Consider the following 26,919-nt stretch of genomic DNA (forward strand, 5'->3'; position numbering starts at 1 on the left):
GTTAAATAGAATTTACCATTAAAATTTGGCAGTTAATTTAGAGCAGTGAAGTGTTCCAAGCATAATTAAAACATGGGGTGATTTTTTTATTTTGTTCTGTAACATCACCTTAAAAAAGAGCTTTAAAAACAAGACCTCTCTGAAACACTATCAGAACCAACTAGTTAATGCTTCCAGTGTCTACGGTGTTACTTTATGTATAGTTACCCTCTGGTTTTTGTCCAGGAATGAGGGCATGTACATGGGCAATTATACTGCAAAGTAGTTGGAGACTACCATGATACTGAACATAATACCACAAAGCTTGTTTTTGTGTAACTTTTTCAGGTTGATATTTCTGGGTTTCAGCTGTCTATTAAGACTCAGTTCAGAACAGCCTTTGAAACTATATTGCTCCTAACAAAGGTAAGTTCTCATGTTCCTAACTGAGAGTTGTAGTTACCTATGAGCCAAGAAAGATGCTCAGTTTTGATCAAGAACGTTCAGCTGTTAGTAAGTCTTCTGGATTTATGGTATAGGGCCAGTTAGAAAGCTTAGCATTCCCCAAAATGATGTATTTTTAACTGTCCAGGTGAAACTGCTCTATTTTATGTTGGGCACTACTGCTGGGCAGCATACGGTGTATTTCGTACAGTCAAGTAATGGTGAAAAGACACATCATTTTCAGTTCCCCAGTCTGGCAGCGTTTTTAGGAAGTAAAAATACATGTGTATCATTAAATCACTGCCTTGATGCCCTTACTTTATAGCCTGATGGAGATGACACATCAGGCCCCAGCTTTGCAGGCATACAGCGTTTCCATCTCTTATCCCTGCTTGATCAGAATAACACATTTAATGTAATTTTAAAGTTAGTAGCTCTTCTCTCTCTAGCTGTACAACTTAAGGTGATGAATTTCAGCTACTGCTGTTTATTTCTAGTTTATTCATGGTTGTGATTTTATTTCTGATATTAACCATAGCCCATTAAAATGCTTAAGAATCCTAAAACTCTCCAAAGAATTTTCTTATGCGTTTTATAGATCTGAACTTTTTCTGAAATTGATTTTGTGTTAGTGGATATCAGAAAACCAAATTCAAAACTTACTTTTTTTATAGGAGGCTTTCAGAATTGTCCCGCCTGTTTACCTGAAATTCCTGTGTTTGAGCAAAAAAAATCACTGAACAGTGTTTTCTTCTGTCAGACTGCTTTAACACATCAACCTTGAGCACCTGAGTCAATCTCACAGCTGCCTAGGCATGAAAGACTATGTAGGCAATTAAACAAATGAGAGAGGAGATGTAAAATTGAAGTAGCATTTTTTGAACTACAGATACTTAGTAAGGCAACCTTACTTGTCTTTTGAGGAACTGGAGCTGTACAAAGAGGAACTTACAACTAAGCCTGCACTTCTTGCCATTAATAAAATGGATTTGCCTTGTGCAGGGGATAACTTGAATGAACTTATGGAACAGCTACAGCATCCTCAAGGTAAATTAACTTTCAACAGTTACCTTCGACAAAAGTAGTGATAACTATTTCATCACGGGTAACTCAGTATTGGCAAGGAGTTGTTTGAAACTGAAGTCAGCTATTGAATTTATTATTTGAACAAATGTTTTAAAACCACTTCCTGCATTTAGAGCTCTGCTTATATACATTTGTAGCACTGGCACCACTGTTGGGGAAGTATTTTAATAAAATAGAGATATCCTAGAAGATCTTTCCCAGCTGTGCTACAGGGGAGTAAATTTCCAGTTTAGATATCTTTGGTAACAGTAACCTCTGTTGAAAGTCCCTGTACAGACACTGATGTATATACAGTTTATCATGTGACTTTGGCCAAAACACATGACATTTCTGGACAGGCCTGTGTAGGTTTACTTCAATTTTGCTATTACAGTGGAGTTGGTTTTTTCTTATTTCTGGGAGTGTATGAGAACCAGGAAGGCTTAAAACCCTCCACCTCCCATATTCTACAACTTGGGATTCCTTTGTATTCATCTGAAAGTAATGGTATAGAATCTTCCCGTGAGATCATAAGTATGGTGTAACTGCCATGTTAGTGCTTGTCTTCTGAGACTTTTGCTATTTTTTTAAAAGATTAATTAGGCAACTAATACTTTATATTAATTGCAGATACGTTTATTACTGTAATATATTAAAGTTTAGAAAATAAACTTAATGGGATTTTATGGGCTTTGTAGTGATACTGTATTTGGGGACTTTACTAATTTTCAATATGATTTTTCAGATTTCTTACACTTACTACAAGAAGAAATGATTCCTGCAAATACACTTGAATTCAAAGATATAATTCCTATATCTACATATACTGGAGAAGGAATTGAGGAACTGAAAGCATGTATAAGAAAATACATAGATGAGGAAGCAGAGCAGGAAAATGAAGAATATCGGAAAAAGAAACTAGTACTTTTACAAACTTCAGAAGAACAAATGAAGAGAAGCTAGTGTTCTTGGCTGGATCCAACGCGTTTTAGTATTTTTACTATGTACACGAACCCATTGTTATGCAGACCTTCCGTTTAACTTTTGTTCCCTCTGTCACCACTGCCTGGTTCTCTGCTCTCTCCCCCCTCCCCCTCGCCTCAATTTCTTTTGACACTTGGGTGGAGCACAGTGGGGAAAAGAGCAAGTTTTTCTGATTTACGTAGGCTACCAACTCAGCAGAGTAGAGACCAAAGTGTGTGCAACTCAGAGCACTGGTTAACAACTGATGATCCCTGGAATATTTTTTGCCAAGTGACATGAATGGAAGGAACGTAACTCGCACAGGTAGCGAAGGAGCAAGTTCAACCACATTTTCTCTGTGGGCATCAGAAACACCAAAGGAAATTTCTGATGGAGCAATTTTCTAGGGTCTGGTGCTTCTAAAGAGAGCCAGTTCTGCTACGCTGACAGGCATTGGATTGTGGGGGGGTTGTTACTTTTTAAGATTTAAAGGAAAACACAAATGGCTGCAAGGAAGTGACTTGGAGCACAAAAAAGCAAAGCTGGTGTAGCGTTGGCATGTCTTTCACACCTGCTGTGCCTAGTGTAGTCCTCTTGATCGTCATATAAATAAATCCTGATTCCAAATTAATATAATTAGTTGGGGATTCCCTCCTTTTTTGGAGCTGTGGGTGTATGTTACCTTTTGGTGAAGAAAATGATGACTGCTTTTCAACAGAGCTGTGCATATCGGGTAATAATTAATATTCCAGTTTTTGTATTGCAAACAGGCACACTTATTTACTTCTTAAAAAAAATTCAAAGTCCATTATTGTGCTGAGTGTTTTCTACTTGCAAGCTAATAAATTGATTGGAAAACAAAATAAGACTGAATACATCAAAGGCTTCTTAGCTTGGTCTTGTTTTATAAGTGTAATTACCAAACCCTGTGTCTCAAAATCTTGTTAAAGTAGTCACTGGGAAGAAAGGTGTGCTTTTTCATAACCTAATTCTTTTATCATTATTATTGATTCTCATTCTGATTTTTCTCTATTGTGTTAGGGACTAATGTTTTCACCAAAGCCTAGCTATGGGCTGTCAGGCTTATTTTTCTATCTATTTATTTCGTGGTTGAGAATTTTTTTTGTCATACTTTTTTGTGCACTGGTCTTAAACTCGCACATAGATGAGGGGGGGTAAATTTGAACCGGCTTTATTTCTGCAGCGTCTGAAGAGTTACGTGAGCCTCGGCGGTGAATGGGTAATGAATGGGCCGCGAGAGCCCGGGCAGTGGTGCTGCGGCCCGCTCGCCGGGCGGGAGAACCGGAAGAGTAGATGCGAGATACCGTGTCGGGTAAGGTATCGACAGTCAAATAAGCGAAGGTAGGAGAAGGTGGCGGGGGGAGGGGGAGATGCGAAAGCGGTCGCTCCCGAGCTGGCGGGGCCGGAGCGGTGCCCTACCGCTCCCCCAGGGAGCGGCCGCTGAGGGGCGGTGCTGCCGGTTCCTCCAGCAGTTAACGAAGCAGCTGACGAATTCGGGGACGGTGTGACAAAGCACCGGTTCCCCCGGCCGCGGGGCGCCCGGTGCCGGCAGCGCCCCCTGCAGGGGGGACGGGTGGAGCGAGCGGACCCCGCGGAGCCGCCCCTGGGGGCGGGAGCCGGCTCCGCCTCGCGGTCGCCGCGGGGGGCGCTGGGAGTTGCAGTGCGCGGGGCGGCGGGGCGGGCACTGCGGCGGCGCCGGCCTACAGCCCCACAACCCCCCGGGCGTCCCGCGGCCGGCCGCGGGCTGGCGGGCGAGAGGCGGCTCCGGCGGGCGGAGGGCCGGCCGGCAGCGCGGCGGCGATGGGGCCTTGGCTGTGTGCCCCCGCGCCCTGACGGGAAGGTGAGCGGCGAGAGCGGGGGCGGGCGCGGCTCCGGCTCCGTCCCAGCGGCGCCCGGCCCGTGAGGGGGCTGCCGGCCCGGCGCGGCGGCTGCGGGGGCTCCGCGCGGGGGCCGCCGTGCGGCCTGTTAGGCGGGGGGGGCCCTACGCCCCTTCCCGGCGGGCCCCCCGCAGGCCGGGCCCCGCGGCGCGGTAGGTGCGGGGAGCAGGCTCCTCCTCGGCGGGTGCCGGCGGCGCCCGGCCTGTGCCGAGCATCGGGGTATGTGTGTTTGCCCCTTCCAGCCCGGCTGCGCGCCATCTGTTTTTTTCCCAATCGGTCGGTAAAACAGTTACCTGTGCTACAGATTTTTCTTCAAAGCCCTAATCTATTAGTTAGAAACATTAATTCTATTCCCGCACATCTGGATTTAATTTTAATAGGGGTTTTGTAGAACTTGGTACAGGGCGATTGATTTCTTGAATGAAAAATGACTGGTGGCCCTGATTCTGTACCACTTACTTCCGGTTGTCTTGAAACAGGATAGCTGTTCATCTCCAGTTTCTGGTGATCAATTATTCAAAACTCATAACTTTTTAAACTGATAATACTGTTGTGGGTAGTTAATTTATAAACAAATGCATTCTTTTATTTAACGTGACCTCTCTCCAGTAGGGCTTTACAGAACAGTGGTGGTTCTCAAGATTATGGTCTTCTCAAGGCCATGCAAGGGAACAGAGCTGGCTTTACTAATCACTGAATTATGTCTCTAGTAAATGCCTTTCTTCTTCTTTGTTTCATTTTTGTACCTTATGGGCAATTAATAATTTACCAGTTTTTAACCTGCTTCAGCCAGCCTATCCTGTTGTAGCAACGTGGATCTTTGGAATAGAAGCCATGGTAAAGTCTGTCCCTGAAGTGGTATTAGGACTGGTAACTTCTGTGGATCAGATATAAGGCCCTGGAGTGTTACAGTTGTAAAGTCCTTGGGATGTAAGAAGTTTCAGTCTAGAATCTAAGGCAAGGCAAGATTTTACATATCATGGCCAAAATGTACTTTCTTCCCTTGGACAGTTAGTTTGGAAGCGGCTGAGTTGTTCAGCACCACTAGTGATGGAGAATAAAATCAGATGGACTGAACAGAAAAGAAACTCCAGGTCTGCAGAAATTGAGGGCTTACTGAATTAGGTACTGTAGAATATTCCATACCTGCTCTGTATCTGTTTATTACAACAGCTGGTGGTCACAGGTTTTCATCATTTAATGGGAGGGACTCCTGGGCAGGGCACAGCTGCCTTTCTGATGGGTTTGTTTGCTGTAGTAATTTTCTACTTAATTATGGTTGTTACTGAGCACTGGCTGGTATTTTGGGGTGTGAACCTGCAGAGGGAGATCTGTGTGTTTATCTTGGCTTCAGTTGCTGCTAAATGCGTAGAAAGCTTGGAAGTTGCTCAGAAATGTTATTGAGTAAAAACAGCTGTTCCAAGTAATACTTTTCTTTTTTGAGACAGAAGCTAAAAAAACCCCAAACCTGCTACTTCTACAAATATAGCTGAACATGTTGAAGCTGACCTCTGCAGCCCTGTGTAGTTAGTTTGGCCAAATTGCCCCATTTACTCATAGCAGTCTTGATTGATTAACCTGGCAGTGGAAATCCTGTGGGCTGCTTGATCTGATTGTGTCTGCGTTTCTTGTCTTGTATGCAATAGATTTCATACTGAAGGATTCCAGACTTGGAAGTTTACTTTCTCATTTAGTGAAAAACGCAGGTTGCATGAGTGTGTGCTGTAAGGCCTCTCTCTTGCGTAGATGGTTTGATAGAAGAATTTTTTTGATGTTGCACCCCAGGAGACTACACATATACAAATCTTACAATATTTCAGGTTTTGATATAGGTCATTTAGAATAAATTCTGTGTCCTTGTACATGTTAGTACAGCAAACTCACCTTTAGGTTGTAGCTCTTAACAGTCACCTAATGACATGCTTGTAGGTCTGATGCTGTCCAGTAGAAAAGTGATTTTCCTATTATGACCTGCAGAGTTGTTGGGACTCAGTGGTGTGGATCCCAGATGTGGGTGTAAAGAGAATCCACAGGAGGATCCTTTCGCTTCCTCTGGAAATGGTGGACAGCCATTGAAAAGGCATCACTGTTACTTCCTGCCTTTCTGCCTTTTCCTTGAAACCTTTGTGTAGAAGCCACAAAGGAATAGAGAATCGGAAGTATATGAACAGTTTAGAGTCTGTGTTTTGTTTTCTGACATTAAAAAATCATTTCACCCTTTCCTTAAACAGCAGGGTGCTGTTTAAGTGCAGTCTGGAATGTAACATCTGAAATAATAATTTCATATGACTTCATATGTTTGGGATTTTTTTACTAGAAATGTAAAATTCAGGATGTGAACATCTCCGTGTCTTGGAAAACCCATAAGAAAGGGGAGGCTTTGCACCCTTCTTATCTGTTGCATGGAAACAGATGAGTAGATAGAGAACATGCTCTGGGGAAAAATCCTGGGGAGAAGAGAAAAAATAGTTTGAGTTTTGGTTTTTAAATAAAAGGAAATTGTAGAAGGGTGATGGAGTTGGTCAAATGTAGACATATCTGAGTTTCTGTATTTCTGAGTCACAATGTAAACTGTTGCTGGAACTGCATGAAACAACTGTGATGTTGACTTGCTCCTTCTTCTGTTTCTTAGATCCAGTAACACATTTTTCCTACTTCTAAAAGCTGCTGAGGTTTCTCTTGACTTGGACACACTGCTGGTAAGTACAGAGGATCCATCTTAATTAAGATAACATCTATTTTGTTATTGTCTTAATCAAGGATCTGTAACTGAAGCTGTAATTACAGCTATAAAGCTAGCAGTATTTGCAAGAGGGGACGAGTTTCCTGTGATGGGGGGGATCATGGATTAACTTACCTACAAATTCACTTACCTTTTGTACCCTCTAAATGGAAAATGAGCTATTTTCTATGTCTTTCCCTTTCTACCTGGAACCCTGGGTATTGGCAGTTACAGGTAGGAAGGTTCCTACCTTTAACTTCAGCCAGCAGCTAAGTACCATGCAGCTGCTCACTCAGTCCCCACCCACCCTGTCCCCAGTGGGATAGGGAAGAGAATCAAGGGAAAAAATAAGTGAAATTTTATAAAAAATAAGTAAAAGGTTGAGATGGAACAATTTAATAATTGAAATAAAATGAGATATAATAATATAAAAGGGAGAGGAATAAAGGACAAAGGGAAAGGAAAAGAAAACCCAAGTGATGCACAATACAGTTGCTCACTACCTGCTGACCAATGCCCAGCCAGTCCCCACACAGCGATCGGCAGGCCCCAGCCAAGTCCCCCAGTTTATATACTGAGCATGACGTTCTGTGTTATGGAATATCCCTTTGGCTAGTTCAGGTCAGCTGTTCTGTGTCCCCTCCCCATTTCTTGTGCCCCTCCAGCCCTCTCCCTGACAGAGCCTGAGAAACTGAAAAGTCCTTGACTTTGTATAAACATTACTTAGCAACAACCAAAACCACCAGTGTTATCAATGTTATTCTCAAACCAAATCCAAAAACCAGCACTGACTGAGCTACTAAGAAGAAAGTTAATTCCATCTCATCTGAAACCAGGACACTACCCAAAGAGAAGCACTCTGTCTGCTTTTTTTTTTTAAAAAAAAAAAAAAAAAAAGAAACAAAAAAATGCTCAAAACCAAACTACCAACAACAAGCAAAAAAAACCCTAAACCAACCCCAGACCAAGCAAACTCCAAAAAACAACAACAAAACCCAACCAAAACAGACACCCTTAGTGCGTCTACCAGGCACAGCCAGCAAGAACAAGGTATGCAGGGTGGCGTAAACATAACTGGCAACCATAGGATGAACTAGAGACTAAAGCCTTCTGTCCATGCAACTGGTACAGCAGAAGTAATAGAAAAATAGAAATTTCCCCATGCTGTCCTAAATCCTGGCTGCATAGTCTTTGCCATAACTGTACTTGGTAATGTAGAAGGAAAGAAAATATCCCATTTTTTTCTTCCACCCTCTTGTATTAGAGAATATGGGTGAACTTCACTTCTTGCCCACTCTGCGTTAACTCTCCTCAGATTTTCATCATCTACTGTTGCAAGTGAATTTGCAGAAACAATGGGTTTCTGAAAATGGTCAGTCTTATGCCTATTCCAGCGGCCTCTCATAGAGCTCTGTCTCAGTGTGCCCTGCCTGCATGGAAGTTTTGTCCAGGCAGATGCAGCCTCTTTATGGAAGAGCAAAAGTACTGAGCTTTGAGGAGAAGAAAATGTGATGCTATATTATATTTACCCTGTTGCGTTAAGAAGGAAGGTTTCCTCAAACCCTTTATATTTGATCAGCCTGCCAGTTTCCCAGGAAGGACAAGACCCTTGTGTCCAACCAGCCTGTCTGCCGCCTGCATTTTGACAGCCTGCTGCATCAGAGTGTCATTCAACTAACCTATCCAGGGACCCCCACTGACAGCATCACTGAATCAAATCCCTTACAACAACCAGTCAAATCTCCAGAGGCTTACACAAAACGAACTTCAGCTCAAGATTTTTATTATACAAAATACAGGTTTGTGACAGAGTAAGGTTTGAAGATTGCTGGTGATAATACGCTGACTGCAAAACAAGCTTAAAACAATGCACTTAATAACAGCTAGCATGAGTAAGTCATAGAATAAAGTTCTTACCCAGTAGGCATCCCTGTGGGGTAGAAGACAGGTTCAGCCTGTCAGCTGATCCCAGAAGTTACGATGGAGTCTTCCTTAACTTCTCCCCTCAGTTTTCCACTTTATATACTTCATAGTACGTTGCATGTTTGTTATCATATACAGGATTGGTTAAAAGTTTCACTTTCAATGTAAATTAGTTTGCATCCTCAGGTAGGACTTTAGAGGGTGGGTCAGCTTGACCTAACCTTGTGACACTAAATCAAAGTACGGTATTTTGGGAGTTTATACAGCAGTTCCTCCTGTTTAGATTTGTTTCAGTCCAGGACCAGTCCATTTTCTTTACAGTTAGGTGGAGCTTGAGTGACTCTAGTCATACATATTTTTGTTACTGATTGGTGTCACATACCCAATGAGATGTAGTAGTAAGTACCTGCCTCCAAGGTAACTTTGGGGTGGAGGGGTGTGTTAGTATTACAAGGAGATTATTTCATCTGAGGAAAGTCATTTCACCACAATGGTCAGCTCAGCAGCAGACATTATCTCGTACATTCTTCATGTGACAACTGCTGTGCAGCTTATCAGAACATCAGGTTCCTCTTCCTGCAGGGAGTACCACAGAGCCTGGCTGTGGTGTCTCCACTCCACCCTCCGTCACACCCATCATCATATGATGAGCTGGCAGGGTGTGTTGCTTAAGGAGCTGTGGTAGAGTAGATGCCGTGCATGCCAACCATCCTGAAGGCAATAGCTGTGTTTTACCCTAAAAAGCTTTCTGTAATGTTGCACTTCTGTTGGTCCCAGTTTTCTCTAATCCCCACCCCCCAAAGTAATTTTCCCACAATGCCTCAAGCCCATTTGTTATAGTTCTGTTTCCTTGCAAATTGGTTGTGTTGACCTTATTGAAGTTGAGGTTAAGCATAGTTTTAAATCAATTATAATGGAAATAAGTCTTGGGTCTCCCTACCCTATTAATGACTCTGCTATCTGTAAAAGTGTACTGGCATGAGAACAGTAGCTTGCCCACAGTCAGCTATTCGTCGCAAAAATGTAATGCTATCTTGTTGTTGAATAAGGTGCATTTTTACTATAAATGTGGTTGTCTTTATTTCTTCTCAGCAGTGCTGCTTTAAAAGGGTATAATCAGCACTTCAATGGTACCCACATACCATTGCAATCCTTCAGGGTTAGATGGCATAACAAGTGAACAAATGCCTAGTTTTTTCTTAGGAAAAAAATTGGGCTTTATTTATTTGTCTATAAATCAATAAAATGCTAGCTGGCTGTATAGCATAATAATGCTTGTAGTCTGCTTCCAGTATACACGGAAATTCCTTACTTTAAGAGCTTCCTGGGCGTTCGATGTCAGCACGTGTAGAAGGATAGTAAGGCATCAGATCCAGTTTCCTCTTTGGTTGCAACAGTGTCTGTAACCTTTCTGAGATACAGGTACTCAGTTATTTGTATCTGCATTAGATGGAACTTCTGGTACCTAAAGAATTGGTTAGTGACTTTAGACAAATAAGCACAATGCAGTATGATGATTTGGAAAGAAATTTCAGTAGGAGTTCATGACTGAATGGCGCTCAGTGAGTTCCAAGTATCTGCTCATTTTTTAGGCACTATAATTCTTAGTTTTCTGCTTCAAGTACATTCTGGGGTGGATGCTCAGATGCCTATTATGTATTAGGCTTCTCTGCAGTATCTCGAGCACCCAGAGAAGAGATTACTCAATTTGAGTGTTTTTTCGTTTGATTTTTTTCTAAGATGCATCATTGAGACTGTTTCGCAGGGTCTGTGCAGGCAAGAGGCTATACTAGGTATACAGGCAGTGGTTATATTGAAAAGGAAGCAGTATTCTTTAATACTTGCTCTGAAAAGGAAAAGGTGAAAGCTGAAAAGCCATCTGATTTCTGGAATTGTTTGTGTGCTTAGACAGCTGGTTTTGAAAGGCAGAAGTAGTATGGAAGAACTGTTGGTTGCTTTTGAAAAGTTCATAGTAAATTACTCAACAGAGCCTTCTCTCCTACCTTGCAGCTCTCATCAACAATTTGGCCTATATAAATTGTGTATAACTGCCTACATGTGCATTCCTTGTCTGGGCTAATGCTGTTGATTTTAAGCAATTCCCTTTCACACAGCAGTGTGGTAGGATTGAACACACAGTCTAATGTTACATCTGGGCTAAAGAGAAAGGCCAGTTGAGAAGACATGAACTTCTTAAAACACGCTCACTCAGTGGTTGGTCCTCTCCACCTGGCCTCTGTAAAAATCCATGCAGCAACACAAGGTGAGAGATGCGTAGAGCTGCGTATTCAAGTGCTCCTTTTTTATCTTGAACGCAGCAAATTTGGCAGTCTGACAGCTGAGCAATTGCAACGGTCTGTGAAATAATCTAACATTTCATTAAAGCATGAGTTCAGTAGTGTTACCTCTGCATAAGTGTGTAAGGCAAAGAATCAGCTGCCATACAAGTTTATTAACCTGGCACAAGTCGACTGTAGTCCGTCCCAAATCCATAAACTTTCACCTACTGATGTTTATTTTTAAAAAAATTTTCTTTTTAGTTGCAGAAAACAACCTCTGTGGGCAAGCATGGGCTGCCGGGATGTTCATGCAGCAACCGTACTGGCCTTCCTCAGTGGAACAGCCTCAGTAGCTGGACTCCTTGCAGCAGTTCTGCTTCCAAACTGGAGGCAAATGAGACTGTACACATTCAACAAGAATGAGAGGAATGTGACCATTTACACGGGACTCTGGATTAAGTGCGCTCGCTTTGATGGGAGCAGAGACTGTGTGATATATGACCCACAGTGGTACACTGCTGTCGATCAACTGGATTTGCGTGTTCTTCAGTTTGCCCTTCCACTGAGTATGTTAACTGCCGTCTCAGCTCTGTTTCTCTGCTTGATTGGCATGTGTAACACAGCCTTTGTATCAAGCGTGCCAAACATCAAATTGGCCAAATGCCTTGTAAACAGTGCCGGCTGCCATCTCGTGGCTGGCCTCTTGTTCCTGCTGGCATGTGCCATTTGTCTCACTCCATCAATCTGGGTCATCTTTTATAACAATTATCTGAACAGAAAATATGAGCCTGTCTTTAGCTTTGACATCTCTGTATTTATTGCCATTGCCAGTGCTGGCGGTCTGTTTTTCACTTCCGTTCTGCTGTGTCTGTGGTACTGTGCATGTAAAAGCCTACCTTCTCCTTTCTGGCAGCCCCTCTATTCCCATGCCCCTAGCATGCACAGCTATGCCTCTCAGCCGTATTCTGCACGCTCTCGCCTCTCTGCCATGGAAATTGACATTCCTGTTGTGACACATGCATCTTAAGAAGACAGAGTCTTGGAAGCCAAGTTCTTGTGCTCATTCAAACGGTGAAAATTGCAGGCTTGGTTCTCTCTGCTGCCTTGCACTGAGCATAGTCATTTGTAAGGTCAGGTTTCCCAAGGTGCAAAGCAATGGAGACCTGAGTTCAGCAAGTCGGTTGCTGTTCTGGTGTGTTACTTCCTGACTGCTTTTTTGGTGTGTTTTTTTTAACTGAGCTCACTACATATAAAATTGCTGCTGGTGCTGGGACAGTACATTAAACAATGGTGTCTGTTCATCCTTCTGCTTACTGAGGTCAAAGCAGGTTTGAACCTTTTTGCTGTCCGATAAGCTATTATTAGGTTCTGATCCCATCGTAAGAGCTGCATAGGTGGACCTTGCACCCATGCATTATCCAAATGCAGGCAGTGGAACCAGGTGCAGGGGGTCACTGAGTTTCTTGCTCTTCTAGACACGTGTATTTCAAGATGCGATGTCTGAAAAGGGTATTTGGCAGACTGACTAGTTCTGCAGCACTGTTTTTTGTTTTCGACTGCAGACACAAAAAGCTACCCGCTTCTGAACTTTGGAAATAGAATTATTGTCATATTACCCTTTATTTTCAAAGTAGCTATCAGAAGAAATAAAATTGATTTAACTAATAATTTTTTCTGTACTGTAATAGCATTTAGTGAATTACTGGAGGCTAGAAACATTTTTTTTAATTTTATTCTAGTTTTTTTCAGTAAGTTAGCAAATTCACTAGATCTACTTTGTGATTAAAACAAAAACCACTTGTATGTAAAAATTCTGGTTAGAAGCTTGAATATTTTATTTGAAGGCCATCTTAAAGATGGATTTTCAAGTAGGCTTTGAAGTATTACTCGGTTCTGGAGAGAATTGTCACTCATTGCAAAACAGATTAGGAAAACCATGAAGAATTCTGAAGGCTATGAAAGATTCTTTTGGAATACTGTACACAGGCTATAACAACATCTCTCTAGGAAGGGGTTTATAACCCCAGGGAGAGATTTTTAAATCTAGATTGTGTTTTGTTGGTTTTTTTTTTTTGTTAAATGTATATAAAAGTAACAATGAGCTTGTGTATTTTTCAGAGTTGATCTATATGGTTGTTGGAGTTTTCATGCTGTAGCTTATATAATTACTGATTAAGACAACCTTTTCAGCCTTGTTCTTCAACACTTTTCAAGTTGAGCTATTTTAAAATTGAGTTAAAGTCCAGTTATTTCCTATGCTGCCACTTCACAACTGGACAAAGTTTCCCATTCCTGTTTTCTGTAAGATGAGGTTTTGAGTAACTCGTGAACTTCACATTGTAGCTCTACAAGGATGAGGAGAGATTATAGACTCCCAACCTTGGATGTCTTTAAATATTTTTTTTTTTCCTTCTAAGGTGCAGAGCAGGTCAGCCCCAAGGTTCAAAGCTTTTCAATATGGGCTTTGAAACTACTTGGAAAATTGATGACAGTGAGTTGAAGAGTGTTACAATTAAGACAAGTATTTGATTTGCCAAGACTTTGGCAAATTAAGCTCTTCTGTTTAAGATGCCATTCCAGTAAGGAAAGTTATATTTGTATTAATCCCACAACAGATTTTCATTGCTAAAAAATTAAATAGATTTCTTTAATTCCAGTTCTGCAAACTCATCTGAGATCCTGAAAGTCAGTTTTGTTCCTTTTCCATGCATTAGAAATAGGAACAAATGCTGTGCCGAGCAAATCTTGTTCTGTTACAATCTGTGTGGTAACAGTATGAGGAATCATTGTGTTTTAACTGGTAGACCTCAGACTTCAGTGGACTGAGTGAGGACACTGATACCTGTCGTAAATTCCCAGCAGAGTCAATAAACAGACAGGCCTTTCAGACAGAGTGCTTGATTAAATTGCAGTCTAAGGAATTAACGCTGTAGATGATAAAGAATACTTAACGAGGTAGGCTTCTAAAGTTACATGGATTTAATACCCTCTTAGGTTTACAAGGTATGATGTTAGATGAAGTATCTTTTTTCTTTTAATCAGATCAGTACTTGTATGGGATTAGAACATGTATAATGACATGCAAGCCTGCTTTTTTTTTTTCTTCAAAATTGAACTTTGTTTTGCAGTTACTGTGGTGGTCCAACTTCAGATACTGTTGCTGTTTCAGCTGCCTGTATCCTTAGATGCTTTGTCAGGTCAAAGCACTGGTTTGCCACTTCATGTCAGCTTGCTTCCCCATTGCTCCAGTGTCTTTTCTTCTTTGTGCCTTGCTTAAGTTATGAATTGGCCAGTAAATGTTTAGTTTACAGTCAGTGTCTGGTATGCTTTTTGAGCCTGAATTTACAAAGCATTTTGGTCATTTTGGAGGGATGAATACATCTCTCTGTGACTTTAAAAGGAGCTGAATCTTCAGCATCTCCAGAGCAAGAGAGGCAGCCTGGCAAACTGATGTTTTCTATGAGAGAGTAAATGCAGCCAGTGTTTTGTTCTCTACACTTTAAATAGCAGATGTCTCTGACAGCTCTTTTGTATTATGACTTTGATTTTTATGCACTAAACTTTCAATCAGTATTGCTGCTGCCTAAGCTAATAACTTGTTGCTTTGAAAATTGTGTCTTTCCAAAAGTCTGAGATGGATCTGAGCTGTGAAAAGTGGGGATCCAAAAGTTAGTGGATTCCAGCGTAGTTTTATTAAGAAGACCATTGCATCATGTATCACCGAAGCGCAGCTGGATTTCTTTCAACAGTGCTGTTAACGTGAGTTTCTGCTGGATCCTAAGTGAAATTAACTGGAAGTGTTGTGCTGTATTCCTCCTTTACAGAAAGAGGTGGCCAACCTGTGACGCTTGAGCCAAATGGTGCCACTCCAGCATTTCTCTTGCTAAGGTTACCATCATGCCCAGCAGCAGGGCTGGGGAGTGACAGGCCTCCCTGGATCTGGGGAGAGGAAGGCCTGTATCTCTGCCAGAGAACAGCTGCTGTGGAGCAGTTAGCACCCCTGCCTCTGACCAGCTGCTCGCTCCTCAGCACTGTGCTGTGTGCAGGGCAGGCACTCTGGCTCTTGAGCACAGGAAGATTTTAATTTGTGGCTCATGGAGTCAAAGGCTCGGTGCTTTGGGATTACAGGAGCCTGTATTTTTTCCAAGTAATTCCTGTCCAGCGTCTTAAATTGTGTTTAATTACAATGTTGGTTCTTTTTATGTGAAACTAAAGATACGTATTTTTAATAAAACAGTCTCATAAGATGCATTTTATTTTGATTAATTTTATGGAAAAAACTAGCTGCTAAAATATGAAAGACTATGCCTGTTTTGATAATGATTGCCAGACTTTCGGATGGCTTAACAGGCTTAAAATGTTGTGTATACTGCATTTTAACTCACTAATTTTATAGGACTCCTGCTTTAAATAAACAACCAAAAAAAAACAACCACCAAAAGCCCAAACCACCCCTTCTGCCACTTTCTGAAAGCTTGACTGTTACTTATAATTTCCTTTTCCTGTAAGCTAGTCCTAAGAAATTCTAGGATTTCTTTTCCCTTTAAAAGCAGGAGAGTGATTTCCCTTAATCTAGAGGATCCCCTTTCTCTGCCTGTGGCCGGGATGGGAGCTGGGGGCCGGGATCTGGTTCAGCCCCATAGCAGAGCCAAAGCATCAGCGTGACGTGGAAAAGAGCACAGCCCTCGCCCTGCACCCGAAGCCCCGCGTCTCTTTCCCTGTGTCAGTTCTGCGGCTCGTTCAACCGTCGCTTAACCAGCACGACTTGCTAACCCAGCTGAGAACTTCTGTGCTGTGTTACTTTTCATAGACTGCTAAGAATGACAATGTGTTGGTGTCACACAAGGCAGGTGGTAGTGGCATTAGCCATCCTCCTGGCCCGCTCCCCTCTGCTGTGCTGGCTGTGCTGTCAGCTGGAAGCATGCTGCTGCCTTGCGTGAGGAAGTTGATCTGGCATCCCAGGGACTTGCGACGGTCCAGAATAGCGGTAGTGGTTAGTGATGCTTCACTTCTGGTGCATGCTGCTCCTGGCAACTGCAGCTCAGCAGCATTACAGCGACTCGGTACCAAGCCTTTCCCCATTGCGCTCCTTGGCAACAAATCTCTTGGCAGATTTTTCCCTTGGTTTATTTCACAGGAATTGTGTTCACATATGTGGTTCAGCAGGTGTGTAATGTTACTTATCCATTGGTCTGAGTCGGCAGGTAACACACCTTAGAAATCGCATAAGTGTTTTTGTATGCTTTTTGTTATGCTGCTGCATCAGCATTCATCAAGCTGGACAGAAGCCTCATTGAAGGGTAAGAGGGTGGTTTCTGATCTCAAAACTGCTTTTTGTCTATGTTCCAAACAGTCGGTTTGCTCATTCAGGTATTTAGCCTGCTAGGGATGGGAGCTTTGGTTTTTGGGTGTAGCAGCTGCAAGGAGATGTAAAGGCTGAGCACAGGGCAGGAGAAATTGTGAGCTGGAGGGTATGAGTGGTTAAGGCTGTTTTGAGGAGACCAGAAAGCTGGACATCAGTAGCAGGAATGTTGTCCTAGTTTCTGTTCTAACAAAGAAAAAAATACGTAATTAAAGTTCTTAAGTATTTGAATGAGCTTCACTCAGCACCAAAGACTCCCAGAATACGATAAGCAGACTGGAAACACAGTGTATGAGTACTGCCAAGCAGCGTGTGTCCTTGGGAACCACAGATGTTGACCCAAGTGTTGAGCAGCACTTCTAGCTACATGCCATGCCAGAAGGTGCTGTGCAGCCACCACTGCCAAGGGTGGCATTTCAGCACCGAAGCTTGGCACTCTGCAGTCTCTGTATTACAGCACTTCCACCGGTCGGGGGTCTGTAACCATGGCTACTGCGCCAGGTTTTTTCCCAAAGCCACAACATATTCGTAAACAAACATGTAAGGTCACTTACAAATTTACATTGGAGTTTAAATAAATAATAGCAGTTATGTAAAAAATGTTTCCTAAAACAGGTCCTGCATGTATCTTAACTGCAGATGCTTTCTGACCTACTATTCAAAAGGCTTCAGCATGTGATTTCTTGATGGGCTTAAGCAGATGTAAATATAGTCTGCTACCAGAAGATGAAATGCCATCTTCTTGCTCCTTTTGCAGTTTATCTTCTCTGCTTTTTTAGTTTTCAGCCTCCCAGGCAGCTAATCTGGTCTGCCTCCCGGTCACGAGTTTTACTGCCAGCACAAAGGAGGCAGCGGGAATATGTGGGTGGCAGCAGAAGGGCAAGATGGCAGCTTTACATTGATTCTTCATGAAGCCTTACTTTGAGACCTTTGTTTTCAAACTTAATGAGCAATTTACATAAGAAAGACTGTTGATTTGAATTTTTTTTAAGGGGGGTCATGTTTATTAATTGTAGAAGTTGTTGAAAAATGCTGCATTTTGAGAAAAAAATTGGATGTTTATTAGCAAGGCAAAAAATCATGTTTCAAAACATTTCAGAGTTTGTTCCATCTTCTTCCATTTCATCCTAATTCAGTTAGAAAAAGAAGGTATGGCAAGGAAAAGTAATGAAGCATAAGAGAGAGCTGACTTTTTTATTGAATTTGAAGATTACACTGCCTTAAGCCATGTATGTTTTAAGAAATCTCCACTGATAATGATATTAGTAAGGAAAAGAGCTAATTTTTTAATAGATGAATACTGCCAGATGTTAAGATATTTGCGTTAGCTTATAGGTTAGATCTAAACGGTTTAGTGTTACATCTGTTTGAAGACTCAGCATCATGGATGACTTACTGCACTGTTTTGACTCTTTAATCAGCAGCAATAAAATGCTCAGGTTCTTTCTACTTCTGTGCTAAGGTGTTCTATAGACAAGCTGAATTTCCTGGCAAAAGTATCACCTCAGGAAGCAGCTGACAAGGAGTTAGTCTCACAAAACAGGCTCAGTGGGAGGGTGTTTTCTTTACAGTACAGCTGCAGACAAATCAGACTGCACAAATCTGGCTGCCTTCTGCGGCTGCCTGTCCTGCTTGATTCAATTACACTTCTCCCAGAGAAGGCCTTAAGAATACAAGCCCAGAAAAATATTCACCTTTCTGTTCTTCCTTAGGCCTGTGGTGCGGGCACTTTCAGATCTGACTTGCCACCTGCAACTCTGACCAAATGCTGTTGACCCTCACAACTGCAGAGGTGAGGATGTTTCCCTTGCAAATAATTTGGAGAGTCAGTGTTACCAACTGGGAAAGAGCTGGCTCTGCAGGCTTGGTGGCACGTAGGCAGCCACAGCACATGAGGTTTCTGGCATTGCAGCTTAGCAAGTACTGAGGTGCTGGTGGGGCTTTCAGCAGTTCTTTTGTCAGCTGCCGCTGGGTTATGGAGTTCATCATTCATTATGGTACATTAGTTCCAGTTAGTTTGCGTGTACACTTTCAAATGCCACGTGGCTGCACCTTAATTAGCCAAGGAGTTATGAGAACCTTGAGAACCACTAATCTTAGCGGACGATGCCTGTATGCCTCACTTGAGAAGTCATCTGAGAGCTGTAATTTTCTCAGGCTCTCAGCACTAATCTGCTTAGAGCTCCTGTAGGAGATCTTGCACACTGGGCAGAACAGAATTTGCCTGGACTAGATTTCACTAGCCACAGTAAGATTCAAACACATCACAGAGATTTTTTGGTTTAAAACACAGGAAAAAACTCAAAAAAGTCATATTAGATAGATAACGTAAAAACAACGTAATTTAATGAAATATGCGAAATATGCCTCTGAGCTGCTTGTGTATCCATATTGAAGTACAAAAACCCCTACAGCTTTTGGGTTTGACTCTCAGGTCAGCTAAGTAAATTACCATTTCTTGAGAAGAAAGGTTGCCTTTGATGGTTTCCATCCCTAGAAAATGTCCTTTTCTCCTAAGACACTTTCTATGCATCATAACTGTCTTTGTTTCGTGGGCAGCCCCACTCCCAAAAGAATTCCAGGCTGTTCTCCTTGCTTTCCTAGCACAGGCAAGTCGGTTCTCTGGGTCCAGATTCCACCACAGCCCTCCAGATGGCATCTTTTATGAGACAATGTCTCAGGTGACACCTTATTTTTGCAGGGTGTCAGAGATGGCATGAGGGTCTGTAGAAGCTTCTGCATAGTCTACTATAGATAACACAGCAGCCAACTGGATTTGCTTGAATACTGTCATAAATTAGCAAACTGAAGTTGATCGTGCTTCTTGTGTTGGTTCTGGAAATTATTTTTTCTCACAGCTATTTTTACAATGTTTGGCATTTTGTTTTGGGATTGACAGTCCTCTACTGTAGCCATTTAATACATTTTCTTTGCTTTATTTCTGTGCCCAGCTGTCACATCTTCCTCCTAACAGGAATAAACACAAGTTCCTAATGGCTGAAAGCTATTAATTTGCTTTACTGAGCTCGTAAAAGCTTTCTGTCTGGTTTGAAGTGATTATTATATTTCCTGAAAATACTGTCTGTGTCCAACTACCATGCGTATTGTGTCTCTTGCTGGGTAAGTGCATAACTGTGACTGAGCATAAGAAAGGAGAATGTAGCAGAAAGCAGGACTTCCTTTTCCATTGGCACAGGCATGGAGGAAAACACCAGAAATTTGGACATGAGATTTAAATTTTAAATCTCCTTTCAGTATACGATCCAGCCATAAACAAATTTGTCACCTACTTTCTAGAAAAAAATGATCTCTATATCAAAACAAGGATTCGATCTGAGTTTTTAAAATGTCTGGTGTGTAGAGGCAGACGTTTGTAAACTCCTGGATCCTTGACATCACAGATCCATCCCACAAGCAAAGAAATTTGGGCAGAATGTTGTCTGTGTCCACTGGAACACTGGTAATGCTACCGCTTTCTGAAACAGTAGTTCTTTGCTGTGGGTAATATAGGTGAGTCTATATTGTGAAACTAAGTAACATGATAATCAACACTAACTTCTCTGTATCTGAACTTCTGCAAAGGAGCAAGTTCTAAGTACTTCCTACAGTCGAGATTCCATGTTCAGTAATTCTGGGATGTGTGCTGGCACGGTACGTTCCTATTTTTAAATATGGAGATATGAAAGAACAGAAGGGATCCCTTTTCTGCAACAGTGTAGAACTGGTTTTGGTCAGAACTCCGGGAAAATAACTCGATACAGACAGTTTCTTAATTAGCCTTAATTAAGGTGATGGAGAAAGGAAGATAGATCAAAGCTAAACCAAGATGTTTTGGTATTACAACTGGAATTACTTCAGTTATTCAAGGAGCAAATTATGTTAGCACTTTATACTGAAAATAATCAGAATAGAGATATATGAGATACCAGTACTGCAGTCTGTTCACAGCTATACAGCATTCTGAACCAAATCTGAGTCTGCAGCAGGGGGAAGAAAAGCTGAAGTGCTGACAAGCCAGGAAATACACAGTATTAAGAAAAAGACACTGTTAACTCCTATGCTATAGATTGTGAAATGCCAAGAAAAAATCTGGTCCTCTCACAGTTTAGAAAATGGACTAAATAAGAGCAACTGTGTGGTTAAGTAATTCTCCCATGCTTTGGGATTAAATTGTTAGTTGATCTTTACCAGTTTTAACAGAAGAAATCTTTCAGAAGTTAGGTGTAAGGCCTGGGAAATAGCAGCCAAGGGGTATTTTCTGTCAGTTTGTCAAGCCAATAGTTTAAATTGAGTGGACTTATTCATTGCTGGAATGCAACGGGACCCTTTTTTTGTTGGGCTGTTCCATTTTGTGACCTGTTTACCCCACCCCAGCTGACTGCAGCTCTACAGAGTCTCTCTTGCCCCAGCTATGACTGAGGAGATTTAATAAGGCAAAGCCAATGATGAATACAAACCATGCAATTAAGTCTCATTACATTAATTCTTTCTGAGGAAAAAAAAGCAGAATCATGGAAACATATTTCTCTGGAGAGCAACAGCAATTTTAAACAGCAGAAAGCAAAACAGCGTGATCCGTGTGGCGTTATAGCCAGGTTCCCAGGGAAAGCCTGTGCCCAGTAAAGCACAAGACGGGAGGCACCCACAGGAAATCATGGGTTGTCTATCTTATTTCACAGCTGGATGAATACTGTTCAGCACAGTTTTCAATTACAGAGGTGCTGTGGCAAGAGCTGTGGAAGGAATTTAAGTTTTATGTGAGACACATGGATGAAAGTCAAGCCGTCCTTTAGTTACAATTGTGGTGTAGCTGGGTGTTAGGGATGTTCCTGTGTGCACACTCAGTGGGTTATACTCATTAACTCCCTGGGTGGTCTAGGAACCCTCAGCTAGTCCCTGGACAGAAGAGATACTCAGCTGTGCAAAGACAAGGTGACAGATCCAGCTCCTCAATACCTCTGTAACAAAGGATCTGACTAACTCTCGTGGGAGATGTTCAGGTGGGGATTTCAGACAGTCCTTGGGATTCCTCGCAGGCAATTCCTGCTGTGCCAAGACAAATTTCTACACTTAAACCTGTCATTTAACATCCTGGGTGGAGAACCTGGCCCTTCTAGAGACTCCTAGTGGTTCCTGCCACAGAATTTACTAGATTGCACGCAGATAAGATGCTTGTAAATAGTCTGTCCTGTAGATGCAGAAATGGTCACGCAGGACAGTCTTTTTGCACATAGTTAATACAGTAAGGTGTTTTAGTTTAAAATAACCTATAGCAACAGATAATGTATGTGCTTAAGTTGTCACACAGAATGGGGGGCAGCTGGGATGTGAGAACTGAGCAGAGAAGTGGTTAGGGGAGTCTCTTCTGATCCAGCGACTCCTGTCATTACCCAGACTGCAACCAAATGGCCTGTTTGGGACATCTAAACAATATTCTATGCCAAAGTCCCAATCATTATTTTTCTTCAGCAAACACTCTGTCCATTTTTTGTGCAGCCTTGCTCAGCCAAAAAACAAATCAGCCCTTCCATCCATTAAACGCTGCATTTAACAAATAGTCTTTGTCTAGATAAGTTCAACGCTTTCAAAAATAAATCAGTTAGCCCTGATAGCAGTGATCAGTTCAGCGCATGTTATGATAGAAAATACATTGCTCTCCCTTGTTTTAAACATTAGGACTAAATGTTAACAGCTGTTTATGCATTGCCAGATTTTACTGAAATACAAGTTTTGAAGCACTTGGCTTGTCATTTTGTTCACAGTAGTATTACAACAAATCTAACAATAGATTATAATCCAATTTGACTGTGATTCAGTACTATTAACCATTCTGCAGAATAGTGCTCATAGCAGTGCTATTAGCAACTATTATTTTTCAAAAAAACTGTCATATGTAACGTGCTGTGAAAGTCAGAAGGCAAAAAATTTCATTATGTGCCTTTTTTGATGAGACTAAAAGTTTTTTTTATTTCTCAGTATAGCCACAAGACAATTGAGTAATTATGTACTCGTTGAACAGTACGTTTACTTCCTGAATATCGAATGTGTGGTCGCCTGAGTATTGTGCAATGAAAACCAAAGGAAATCAGCTACTACTTACCACCACCCTTAGCAGAGATACTGAACTGATCCTGTATATTCCCCTAGGCTTCCTCTCTGCCAGCCAAAAATCACCCTGGGTGCAAATCTCATTTCCATGACAGCAAGGGCCGACATCAATTGAGAAGATTGACTGACTTTAACTGTCCCAGTAGTATTCAGCTGATCATGTCTAAATTTATTAAGACCGTTTAACAGCCAATTTAATCTCTGGTTTAATCTCAGGGTTTGCCTGAAAGATGAAATTGGGTCATTGTATTTACAGCAAAATTGCAAAACCTTGAATAAAGTAGTGTAACTTCCCCTCTATACCGCATTGTTCTAATGCCTGCAAATATCTGCTATCTGTGTATTTGTAGGACTGGAGCTAATCTGCTTATGATACCACATCTAATTATTAGGATCTCTAGGAGTTCTGTTTCCGTGAAAATTATTTATGGAAGGGTGATTATTATAGGACAGAAGGTGGATATCGACTTGGAAGATCTAATTTTCTCTATTTGACCTTGAGAAATAGCCTGAACTTGTGGCTGCACCTTTTCCTCTATAAAATGGTATTATTCATACTTTGAATTTTAAGAAGATAGTTGTAAGAGACATTTTATTACAATCTGAATACACTCTTAAGGATAATTATGTGAAGATGCACATTCTTATTCAGCAGATCTGCCTCCTTTGGTATTTAATCACAGTTAGTACCCCACTTTAACAAAGTACTAGACCCCACACATACCCTCTTGCATGACTTCAACAAAGCCTTAATATAAAGCCAACATGCGTTTCAGCGTGTCCTGTCACTGGGGCGGAGGGGACACAGGTTGGGGGAAGAGGTTCTCTTTCTTCCCTGGGATATTAGTTGAGTCCTCACAATTCCTTCTCTGCTGTGCCAAGCAGAAGAATTTGGTCCCCTGTGCAGTGACTCAGCTAGGGTATCACTGATCTAGCTGAAAAACTTTCAGCTGCGTCAGTTCACTATAGGACTACAGAAATGTTTTTGTTCGTATACCACAGTGTTTGTTGGATGCAAAAACAAGCATTCAGGGAGAGAGAAGCACAGACTAGCTTTTGTGGCAACACCAATCAAAGTACACATAAAAGTGCCACCTGAAGATACATTAATGCTCCAGCCAGCCACAAACTAAACCAACCTTTTTGAGCAACGTGTTGCTGGAGTAAACCAGGGCCTATGTCCACAGCAAAGAAAACCAAGTGACATTCTAATCATGTAAATGATTTAACATCTGAATTATTTACACATTGTAATCAGGTGAGCTGGGTAAACTCAGTCACAGTGATGAAGTAATTCTGTCATTAACAGAATGAACCAAACACACACACAGACTTTGTAACTCATATTTCACCTTTGAGATTGTTAGCACTGGTAATAATGAAAAATAAACCAGCTAAAAAAAAAGAAGACAAGACTGTCAGCCCAATCTGTACTTTGTTCAGCTACCCAGTGAATGGTTCATTCAACTCTTCTATCACAAGGGAGGCGCTGGAGCAGAGATGAGGAAAAGGGGCCAGAGCTGCTGCTGAAAATGCCTGAATAGAAACACTGCTCAAAATCCCAGGCAGATTCTACAAAGCGGGCAAAAAATCCTTGTTATTAGTTGAAATTGATATGGAATTATGATAGAAAAAAGCACAATCCATTTAAGTCCCAAGGTAGTTGGGTTTTTTTGGGGGGGTTTTGTGGTTTTTTTTTCATCTTAACACATGCTGCTTGTTCCAAACGCAGTTTCTTGGTAGATCATTTTTTCATGTCCTCTACACTCCATTTCCCAGGAATTTATGTCTGCCGAGGGAGTGGTTACCTAATCAATGAAAAAAGTGATTCATTACTGTCTGTATAGCTATTGTGAGACAATTACCGTAACTGCTCATAAATTATATTAATGGTTTTGTCCCCCAAAGGAATAACAAAACTAGATCAGAGAAGATGGATGTAACCGTACTTCCAAAGAGCTTTCAGCAAATTCTTTTTTTCCCCCTCTCCCACAAGTCTTTGCTCTAGCTAAAAGATACTTACTTTATAATAACCATGCTAGAAGCAACTGAAGAAAAAATCACAAACGCTGGCTTGGAATTTGAGCTGTGCTATGAGAAGGCATTCTTCACTGAATACATAAAAGCATCCAAAACTAAGTTACAAAAAATTAGCTAGGGGACTCCCTCTCTGCCTCAAACATAGTTCAGTACATTTAATCAAAATCATGTGGAATATAACATAAGCTTTTGAGAAAAAGAAAATTTATGAGAACAGCTATATAAAGTCATTTCAAGGGCACTTTTAGCTCAGTATCTTGCCTAAAGTGGCAGTCAACAACAAATGCCTAAGGAAGAATGTCAGGAACAAAAGCAATCATATAATGCATCTTCCTGGCAGTGCACACAGCTTCAGGCAGTGTGGTCCAGGGACTTTCTGAACCAGAGGTGATATCTTGGTATTTAGTAACTGTTAACAGACATGTGAATGGAAAAAAAAATCCAAACTTTCTGGAATAATCTGAACTTTTAGCATCCTTAATATCCAAAGACAGAGTTTCACAGCTTTAGCTACACTTTAAGCACTATATTTTCTTCTAAGTACTTTTGTTTTCAATCTGCTACTTGATAATTGTGTTCAATACCCTCCGGGTCTTGTATTAGAAAAGACAGTTACTCTGTGTTCACTTTTTCTGTGCCACTCATGACTTTATACATCTCTGTTGTATGCTTTCTTAGCTATAGTCTTTTGAATTATTACTATCTATGTAAACAGTCACTTATCTTTTGTAGACTTTGCACTCAACTATGTGTCTTTACTATTCCAAGAGCACCTTCCAAGTGACTCAAGAATATGGAAACAAGAAAAAAAGAAGTGTTTCAGAGCACAGAGATATATAGACTTGAACACGTGACAAAACCTGGTCTTCAGATGTCCCCACTCATTGCAGGGGTGTTGGACTACATGACCTTTCCAACCCAAACCATTCTATAATTCAGCCAGCTGCAGAAGGCTGAAGTAGTAAGTCAGTATTGTCCTACACTAAGCTCAGGTGAAAACATATTTGTTTCCATATGACCCACATACCTACGCTTTGGCTTTATTTTTCTAACACTTCCTGAAGACTGAGGAGGTGGGGACTCTGGTGCTACTGGCAAAAACCCAAAGATGATATAGGCAAAATGAAATGTACATAACTTTTTAATGCACATGGTGAAACTTAATTTAAGGTAAGGGCACCTTCCAGGCAGCCCCTTCGGCCAAAACTCTCACAAAGCCACCCTCATGCGGTGTAGCACTCCGTCAGCTTTGAAGGCCAACAGCCTTAGAGCCAAACAACAAAACTCAGGTTTGTTCCCTTTAATTTAACACACTGGGCTAAGTCACGAGAGTTACTAGCAGTTATCCACATTCCCTCTAAACTGTTTCCTGGAGCTACTAATATCTTGCTGTGTGGGCTTGTAGGGAGATTAATGTCTGCAGCAAGATGAACCAAGTGTCTAAAGTTAAATAGGATGTCAAGGTCAAGCACTGTGAAAAACATTAATCTTGCTCCTCATTAAGGCTCAAGTGCATTTTCAGAAGCATCTCAAACAGCTAATATCGGCTCTCCATATGCCCACAAGACAATATACTCGCAATAGTAACAATGGTACCGTTATACAAGACTAATAAAAGTGATCAGAATGCTGCCGGGTTTGAGAAGGAAGGTCATGCGCAACTGGTGTCACTGCGACTGAAACAGTGCCGTACTTGGAGGGAGTGCTTGCTTCCTACTTGGAGCAGAGTCATTCAGCATTAAAACCACCTGCACCAGTACTTTGGCTACTGATTGCCCAATATCAAACTTTCCCTTCCTGAACACCATCACAGAGAAGCTGACAAAGGTCAGTTGTAGGACCACGTAGCTAAAGCGCGGTTGGCTGTCAAAGCATGGCAAGGTATGCCACTTCACTGGCCATTAAAGACTCGGTTTGGTGCCAACCACAGTTGTCTTGGGCCACTGAGATCCCCGGTTTCTTGCGTGTCCTTACCCTGCCATCTCAGGAGGGTTTGGGGTCTGTTTTATTCATTCTTATGACATATCGTGCAGCCCAATCTGGGTGTTTTGTATACCCCTGGGTGCTTCTGAGGGTGTTAGGTGCTTCTCTAGGGCCCTGAGAGGTGGGACACTGCAGAAAACCAGCACCTCGTTA

General features: G+C 41.7%; 2 protein-coding genes across 6 annotated transcripts in view; both read left to right on the top strand.

The window, feature by feature from the left end:
- Window positions 1-3,317, top strand: part of LOC119146963 (GTP-binding protein 10-like) — a 59,683-nt gene extending 56,366 nt beyond the window's left edge. For both annotated transcript variants that reach the window (XM_037385373.1, XM_037385372.1), the window contains 3 exons: window positions 328-405; window positions 1,347-1,470; window positions 2,234-3,317. In XM_037385373.1, coding sequence (XP_037241270.1) covers window positions 328-405; window positions 1,347-1,470; window positions 2,234-2,451 — 420 coding nt within the window. In that variant the 3' untranslated portion in view covers window positions 2,452-3,317. The remainder of the gene's footprint in view (window positions 1-327; window positions 406-1,346; window positions 1,471-2,233) is intronic.
- An 856-nt stretch (window positions 3,318-4,173) lies between these two features.
- Window positions 4,174-15,524, top strand: CLDN12 (claudin 12). 4 transcript variants are annotated; one of them, XM_037385265.1, is made up of 5 exons: window positions 4,174-4,312; window positions 5,361-5,474; window positions 6,982-7,048; window positions 8,651-8,870; window positions 11,535-15,524. In XM_037385265.1, exon 5 carries the CDS (start codon window positions 11,563-11,565, stop codon window positions 12,298-12,300), a length of 738 nt encoding a protein of 245 aa, XP_037241162.1. In that variant the 5' UTR covers window positions 4,174-4,312; window positions 5,361-5,474; window positions 6,982-7,048; window positions 8,651-8,870; window positions 11,535-11,562; the 3' UTR covers window positions 12,301-15,524. The 4 variants fall into 4 exon arrangements, with proteins under 4 accessions (XP_037241162.1, XP_037241160.1, XP_037241161.1 ...); XM_037385263.1 differs by lacking the exon at window positions 8,651-8,870; XM_037385264.1 differs by lacking the exon at window positions 5,361-5,474.
- The last annotated feature ends 11,395 nt before the right edge of the window (window positions 15,525-26,919 follow it).

Source organism: Falco rusticolus, chromosome 4 (genome assembly GCF_015220075.1).
Source record: "Falco rusticolus isolate bFalRus1 chromosome 4, bFalRus1.pri, whole genome shotgun sequence".
In the NCBI taxonomy this organism is placed as follows: domain Eukaryota; kingdom Metazoa; phylum Chordata; class Aves; order Falconiformes; family Falconidae; genus Falco; species Falco rusticolus.